This window comes from Enoplosus armatus, chromosome 15 (genome assembly GCF_043641665.1).
Source record: "Enoplosus armatus isolate fEnoArm2 chromosome 15, fEnoArm2.hap1, whole genome shotgun sequence".
NCBI lineage: Eukaryota > Metazoa > Chordata > Actinopteri > Centrarchiformes > Enoplosidae > Enoplosus > Enoplosus armatus.
In genome coordinates, this window is record NC_092194.1 from 20,126,437 (window position 1) to 20,134,579 (window position 8,143).

Consider the following 8,143-nt stretch of genomic DNA (forward strand, 5'->3'; position numbering starts at 1 on the left):
GTCAGAAGTCAGGCAGTTTTTCAGAGAAACTCTGAGCTGCTGACGTTGGTCCTGAGATGTGTGATGTTTGCGGCCTACACACAGTTTCTCTACAAACCAGAGCTTAAACATTCTCAGCATCTTACAAGGAAATATTTGTTGTCATCATATTTAGAATTTTAAGTTGTTGGTTTATTGGCCTCGTCTTTGACATTTAAAATCAATTAGACTTTTTAAATCGTTAAACCAGTGAAAAATTCATCTGTCAGTGACATGAAAGTAATTTAGCTTCTTTAAAGCAGTTCCTCTTGAAAAAAGAGAATTAAAGAGCACAGAGTTTTCTGCTCTCTGTAAAATAGCTATCCATCAAGATCAAGATATTCTCATGTTAGGCTTTCTCTTCCCTCAGTCTCCTTCTGTAAACAAATATCCCTTCACCGCTTTCAGAGACTATAACAGTTTGTTTTTGCATTCAAGCAGGTGTCCTTGGATTCCAACTCCTCCATGAACTCCAACACCCCATTGGTCAGGATCGCCCGCCTGTCATCTAGCGACGGACCGATGCTGGCCAACGTCTCTGAGCTGGAATTGCCCTCCGACCCCAAATGGGAGTTTCCTCGAACACGGTAAGAAACGCTGAAAAATAGTTCTCCAGATCTACATTCATCACTGCCGTCGAAACGCCTGTCAGACAGAAAACACGGTGGTCTGTGGCTTTTTTTCACGCTGCCAAGCAACATATTTCAGAATTGACAGATACTGTGCTGTTGTCCTTGTACCGTTATGTGCTGTGAAAATGTGTGAGCCGTCAATACGTCAAGGTCACCATGACACCTTCCTCCACGCTTGTTGTACTTGGCAATTAAATCAGTCTCATTCAAAACTGTAGAGAGAAATTGAAAAACACTCTCGACGCTGCTTGAAGCAAAACATCCGAGCTCTGACATGATGTTGCTTTTGTTTCAGGCTGACTCTGGGTAAACCTCTGGGCGAGGGCTGCTTCGGCCAGGTGGTGATGGCAGAGGCCATCGGCATCGACAAGGAGAAGCCCAACAAGCCGCTCACTGTTGCTGTGAAAATGCTGAAAGGTTAGTGATTGTTGTAGCTGCGCTCCAGGAATTAATACACGACCTTGACAGTGACAGCGACGGTTCTGTGATTTCCTGAAGCAAATCAGCAGCATTGTGTCTTTTCTCTCTCTGTTTTCCGCATGCATTCCCTTCCCCATGCATGCATAATCATTTATCTGGTCTGTCCGGTCTCATGTCTCCCGTAAGCTCAAACTGTTCACTACACTGAAGTGCACTCCATCGTTTCTTCTGATCTGGCTTCGTTCTCTTCTGCTTGTCTCAGATGACGCCACAGATAAAGATTTGTCAGACCTGGTGTCAGAGATGGAGATGATGAAGATGATTGGAAAACACAAAAACATTATCAACCTGCTGGGAGCGTGCACGCAGGACGGTGAGTCCTCCTGCATTACAGAGGAGTTGATTAACACAATAATGAACTGCGTCCTGAAAGTGACTTTGTGCTGTGTTGCGTGCAGGTCCTCTGTACGTCCTGGTGGAATACGCCTCCAAAGGCAACCTGAGGGAGTACCTGCGGGCGCGGCGGCCTCCGGGCATGGACTACTCCTTCGACACCTGTAAAATCCCAGACGAGCAGCTCACCTTCAAAGACCTGGTGTCCTGCGCCTACCAGGTCGCCCGAGGCATGGAGTACCTCGCCTCGCAGAAGGTCAGCAGCCATGATGCTGCGTCGCTAATGCTGAAATACTGCCTCTGTGTGTGTGTGTGTGTGTGTGTGGATGTATGCATGTCTCAGAGGAACCGTCCTCACAGCTTCAACTTCAACTTAATTATCAAATCTGAAGGAAAAAAACAAGGAAAATCTTCCAAAAGAAGGATGCTTTGGCCAGATAGAAGAGGCCAGCAAGCTGTCAGTTAAATGCACTAAATATAATTTTATGTGTCTTTGCATTTAATATTTTCAATCATACATCATGGTTTGAAATAAGTTTCAGGTTTGCAAGTTATAGGATGAGGTTTTAGCATTTGGGTAAAGGTGAATATTTGCGGCGAGGGACGAGTAATAAAGTCAGACAAAGGTAAATGAAAGTTGTACGAGAGTGTGTGTGTGTGTGTGTGTGTGTGTGTGTGTGTGTGTGTGCGTTGAGACGATGTGTGTTTGATGTGTTTGTACTTCTTCCCTCAGTGTATCCACAGAGACCTGGCAGCCAGGAACGTCCTTGTGACGGAGGACAACGTTATGAAGATCGCCGACTTCGGTCTCGCCAGAGACGTGCACAATATAGACTACTACAAGAAGACCACAAACGTGAGTTTAGGCTTTAACTGGCATAAAGGGGGGGGGGGTTGCGAGAGCAGGATCATTTCACCTAACGTAAAATATTCTACGGAAAGTAGCAGCTTCAATTCTTCAATTCAGTTTTTTCATCGGGTCATAGAAGGAAAGTGAGATCAAGCACTCGATAAGTCAACAAATTAACAAGATTCGAGATTCTTCTCGGCTACAAAGTCAAATTATGTTTTAGAATACTTTTTATAACGATGATAACCTTTCAGAAGATCTTTACACACAAGAAAAAGAAAAGAAACAAACATGAGTGATGTCCAAACATTCAGAGTTCAGTTTACCAAGCTGGATTGTGATATTCAACCAAGAAATGAGATGCTCGTATCGATGAATTGCCCGTGAACATTTTTGTGGCAGCAATGAAATCTTTACAGCTATATTTGTGGAGCTGAGGCGTGAAGATACGGCACTTATGGACGTAAGTCTTTACACCTGATAAATGGATGTGGACAGTCAGGACAGTCATGGCAGGACGAGGCAGAACTCTGTGTGTGTTTGGGTCCATGTTTTTGCTGTCTGCTCTGTACAGAATGGTTCTGCTGACCGAAGCGGTTCTGTTGTGCCTCTATTGTTTCAGGGTCGTCTGCCCGTGAAATGGATGGCTCCGGAGGCTCTGTTCGACCGGGTCTACACGCACCAGAGCGATGTGTAAGTTTGCACAAACTAACCGTCACATGCCAACTGTCCACTCATGCGGAGCTGCTGTACACCGCGAGGAATCCGGGTGTTGAAATATCGTGACTGAGCGTATTAGCATCAAACGCAGCGTTTGTGCGTGTGAATATGGAATCGTAGCGTTCCCTCTCCAAATATTTCCCGCTCGCTGTCATCTGCGCTCGCTTGATAATCCTGAGCTTCTTGTGTATCGGCGGCTCCACATTCCTCGTTGCGTTTGTTCTTTAATCTCCCGACACGACATCAGAGAGAGACAGAAACACGACGGAGCTCCGACATCTTACTGTTGTTTTATCAGCGTAAATCCAACCTGCCCCAGAACAGAAGGAGATAAGAGGGTCAGTGGATTTATCGCAAGGTGTTCCCTCAGGGAGGTTTTTCCACAACAATTCAAAGGGCGGCAGAGAAAAACGCGACCCTTTGCGACCTCTGATGCTCCTGTGTTGGCAGCGATCAGGAGAAGAAAGGCCAGTTTAGGAGGAGGTCACAAAGTCAATCTGTCCTGCGGTAGCTGACCCCCCCCCCTGTTGCAGCCAGACGCTGTGTCCCCAGCACAGCCATCCAAGCCAAACATGGGCCCCTGTCAACACTGGCTCGCCATGTGATTACACTAGACTGGGAACTGGCCGAGAGGAGAATCAGCCTGCTCTGTTATTTCAGCAGGTCTGGATTACAGAGTCGATCCTCCCGCCAAACCTCCTCCTCCCTTTACACAGTAGTCGCTCCGCAGCCGGTTTACTCTCACACACCCCGGGGGACTCTGACTCTTGACCTGTGATGGTTTTCACTGAAATATGTTATGCTGAAACAGACGGGGGGACAATTAAAACCCATTAAAACAAATCTGTCGCACACTCGCAGTCAAACGACAAGCAAACAGCAAGAAAAGGGCTGAATATAAGGAAACTCTTACAGTTCACGCAGCCTTCCAAACATTTACAGCTCTAAAGGCAGAACTGGCAGTGAGAACACTCTGGGAGGCATTTTCCTAGGATGTCGTTTCACACATTTTCTGTGCAGAGAAACAGTGTGACCGCAAGACATTTGCATCATCACGCTGTTGATTCCAAGAGACAGTTTCTACCAATAAATTCACTGTTTTAAATTCATCTACCAGGGTCACTTAGTGCCAATATAGACCTTTTAATTTGTCATCCAGTGACCTTTTCCCACTGCCAATATCTTGGAGGTGAGGATTTTATTTTGTCTGTTCAAGCTTCAGAGAACAAACCTCCCTGCACCTTCAGGGCGACGCACTAAACCGTTAAAAGCAGCGAAAGTTAAATCTAAAAATGTGCAGCAGAAGACAAAAGAGCTTTTGGCACAGACTCATTCACAGAAATGATTTATAAGATAGAAAACCCCACCAATAAATCAATTAACTGATCACCACCCAGTGGAACAAAAGCTCTGGCTCTTCAGTGACAGACGAGATGATGTTGGAAAGTTGTTGTTCTTCCATGTGAGTGAAGAAATCCTTTTCGTTGAAGAAGTGAGCCACATTGCTAGTAGGTGAGGTTCTGCCCGGTCACCGTGGCAGACAGCGTTGGATAATGACTAATAATAATATATATTGGGCGAGCCAGAGATCCATGCGCAGCTTTGAAACCGATATTGTTCAAATTCGTCTCTCCCGTACACACAACATCTACAACCTTCCAGGATCAGTCACAGTGATGTTTGCCTTCATTGTCATTCTTAGACCGTCAGCTCTTGTTGCTGCAGACGGCAATAAAAAAAAATTAAGTGTTTACATCTTGATTGCCTCTTCCTATTAGCCGCCTAATAGCTTGTGAAAATTCATCCCTGACGACTGGCAGTGAATACTAACAGCAGAGAGTCTGTGGCTGCTGATTGCTGAGATGGTCCTGAACCCGTCCTGAACCTGAAGACGTAGTTAGACTTCAGATGTGTGGCTGGTTACTCTCAACTACAACTCTGTCCACAGTTTTTGTCCTTTTTTTTCTTTACCTCTGAATACAGATGTCTCCCTTTCAACTCGGCCTCCTTTCACTCTGTGTTTGCACGGAGGACTAGCCGGCTCGGCCAGCAGCGGCTGTTTTCAACCCTCTGGACCGGAGCGTGCATAATTAGATTAAGCCCGCTGAGCGCCGCAGTAGGAGGAGGGGTCTGATTCTGATTCACTGGACAAACGGCCGAACAATAGTCCACTGGGTTAAGAGACTGCCATTATCTGATTACCTTCCCTCATTTAGCCATTTAGGAATAATGCGGCAGTAAACTGGAGCTGCTGCCACGGACGCAGAAGGAGAGAGGATGGCTCGGGTTAGAGGTGCAAGAGTTTCTGGAACAGGCAGCAGCTGGACTGTAACTGCACATACAGAATAATTATTATTATTATTATTATCATTAGAAACAGTGTGGTACTCGAGATACATTACGGGCCATGTCCATCAACCATCAGAACAACTTAAAGATGATTACCTTTCTTTTATTTCTGCAGGTGTGTTTAATCCTGTTGAGCTAGCACGACCAAATCCAGGTTTCAGTACGCTGCTGATACACTTTATAGTTGCAAATGTGTATTATTTGGTTAAAAATGTTAGCGTTTAGCAATGCTGCTCGATACATCTGCGTGAATTATCCCTTAAAGGACGCAGCGAGCAAAATGTGTCAACTTCTTTCTAATGACGTGGAGTCCTCGCTGAGTCTCCTTTCTGGTTTGAGGGACGAGTTGTTGATTTTTACAAATATTGACTGACTGTCCGAGACAATAAGAACGTCAAATTGATTCTTAAATTGGATGCAGTAAACATTATTGAAGATCAATATTTCCCCAACCAAGATTCATTGGTTTATCTGGGGAACACGAGCCTCTTTCTGAACTGCTTCAGGCCATGAAGGCCGTTTGACCTCTAATCTGTATTCATTGTGTGTGTGTGTGTGTGTGTGTGTTCAGGTGGTCCTATGGTGTGTTGTTGTGGGAGATTTTCACACTGGGAGGATCACCGTACCCAGGGATCCCAGTAGAAGAACTCTTTAAGCTGCTGAAGGAGGGACATCGGATGGACAAACCTGCTAACTGCACCCATGAATTGTAGGTGTTTTTGGACGTATTGTTGTAGGAGGCAGATGTTTATACAGCTGTAGGCTTTTTGTGATGTTATTTTGTGTTTATAGCTGGTTTACTTAGAAACACCGTAAACCAGTTCTACTGTTTGATCGTTTCCAGACACAGTTCTTAAAAAGGGATTCATTGTGTTGCTTTATTTCAATTTATTTTAGCGTTTATGTTGAACATTAAAAAACTGGTGAAAATCTGCTTTTAAAAGATCAATAACGTATAATACAATAAGGTGTGGTTGAAAATTAAACAGAATTCCTTTGAGAGATCCATTGATCATCATTCACGATCAACAACTCATTTGGGTTTCTGTGATTGTCACATGAGGACTTGCAGCTGGAAACACAACAAATGAAAATGAAGACTGGTAGAAAAATACAGAAATGATGAGCCTTCACTTAGCTTGAACCTTAATTACAGACCGTCACCATCATCCAGCTGCAGATCAAGTAGACCAGTGATTCACTGGAAACTGTCCATCTCAGATCTGAGAATATTTAATGTTAATGGTTGAGATGCAGAGGAACTAAACCTTGATGTGGGTGTTTCAGGTACATGATCATGAGGGAGTGCTGGCACGCCGTGCCGTCGCAGAGGCCGACCTTCAGACAGCTGGTGGAAGATCACGACCGGGTTTTATCAATGACCTCCACCGACGTAAGTCTCCCTGCGCAGCTGCTGCTCACCGAACACCAAACTTTACCTTTAGTTTCACCTTGGACCGCTGTAGCGTTTCACCTCATAATGCCTCCCCCGACCAGAAAACACGTTTCTTAAAGTTACAGCATGGGAAGTCACAGGGAAACGGCAGTTTATCCTCTGTAATGTGACGTATTTAGTACAGTTAGATCAGGAGTCACCTCCTCCTGTGGTATCGCTTTGCTAGCTACTACGACCCACAAGCTAACAGTCAAATGTGGTTTCATATGCTGGGCGGCATTAGCTAGTCCCCCCATTATTAAAGTGTCTTTAAATACGACAATATTCACAAATATGTAAATTGTTCTGTAGAACTCAATTAACATAAAAATAGAGTAAAGCTATATAAATCGTCACTGTATTATGTGACCACAGGAGGGATGTGACTGTGACACCCCAGTCTAACCTTTGACCTCTCCTCTGACAGGAGTACCTGGACCTGGCGGTGCCCTTCGAGCAGTACTCGCCCACCTGTCAGGACTCCAACAGCACCTGCTCCTCAGGAGACGACTCGGTTTTCGCCCACGACCCGCTGCCTGAAGAGCCCTGTCTTCCCAAACAGCCTCCCAGTAACGGGGTGATTAGGACATAAAACCTGAGCTGGTGGGGGGGGGGGTTGGACTTTAACCTCCTCTCACAGTTTGTGACTAACAAACACCTCTCCGTGACTCAAGCTCCTCAAGATATGGAAATTAAAACTCTGCATGCAATACTTCCACAGTGCTTCAGATCTTCGATTCGTCTTAAACTCGAAATCCTCTTTGACTGAGTTTTCTTCCTCCTCCTCCTCCTCCTCCTCCTCCTCCCCAAGAGACTCTTGAAACATTGAAGGATTATTTTTTGCCGTTGAACCATGTTTGCGTTCTTCTTTTCAGAAATGAAATTATATTTTTGTACTCGGGCCAGTCTTTTGTTACGGACAATCTGTGGGGTGAAACCATTCCGTGCCTACTGGGATAAAAAAAGACAAAAAGGATATAAGAGGAGGGAATGAAGGGCATTGGGCAGTGACTGGTTGGCGATCCAGTAGGCGAGGACCTCAGATTTTTATTCTCTCGTCTGCACGGAGCCCAAAGATCGCGATAACAGTTTGCGATCTTAAAGAAAATCCGTTGACAAGATACCAGCAAAGCCAGAATCCACTCGATGATGATGAGTCTCGTTCTTCCGAAGACACTCAATAACTTGTCTCAGCTTTCACAGAAGACGTTCAACAACAGAGAGGATTACATGAGCATATAAATGTGTCTTCTCATGAATTCGTACGCCATCGTCACGTTTTAAGCATCCTGAAAAACCCGTTTTTGTGATAATCATGGAACAAAT

General features: G+C 45.0%; 1 protein-coding gene across 2 annotated transcripts in view; it reads left to right on the forward strand.

The window, feature by feature from the left end:
- fgfr3 (fibroblast growth factor receptor 3) overlaps nucleotides 1-7,409 on the forward strand; it is a 57,897-nt gene extending 50,488 nt beyond the window's left edge. Inside the window, exons 9-17 of one of the 2 annotated variants that reach the window (XM_070920109.1) lie at nucleotides 459-605; nucleotides 946-1,067; nucleotides 1,333-1,443; nucleotides 1,529-1,719; nucleotides 2,197-2,319; nucleotides 2,936-3,006; nucleotides 5,954-6,091; nucleotides 6,670-6,775; nucleotides 7,245-7,409. In XM_070920109.1, coding sequence (XP_070776210.1) covers nucleotides 459-605; nucleotides 946-1,067; nucleotides 1,333-1,443; nucleotides 1,529-1,719; nucleotides 2,197-2,319; nucleotides 2,936-3,006; nucleotides 5,954-6,091; nucleotides 6,670-6,775; nucleotides 7,245-7,409 — 1,174 coding nt within the window. Of the gene's footprint in view, nucleotides 1-456; nucleotides 606-945; nucleotides 1,068-1,332; nucleotides 1,444-1,528; nucleotides 1,720-2,196; nucleotides 2,320-2,935; nucleotides 3,007-5,953; nucleotides 6,092-6,669; nucleotides 6,776-7,244 lie in introns of both variants that reach the window. The other variant, XM_070920110.1, reaches the window with a different exon arrangement.
- The last annotated feature ends 734 nt before the right edge of the window (nucleotides 7,410-8,143 follow it).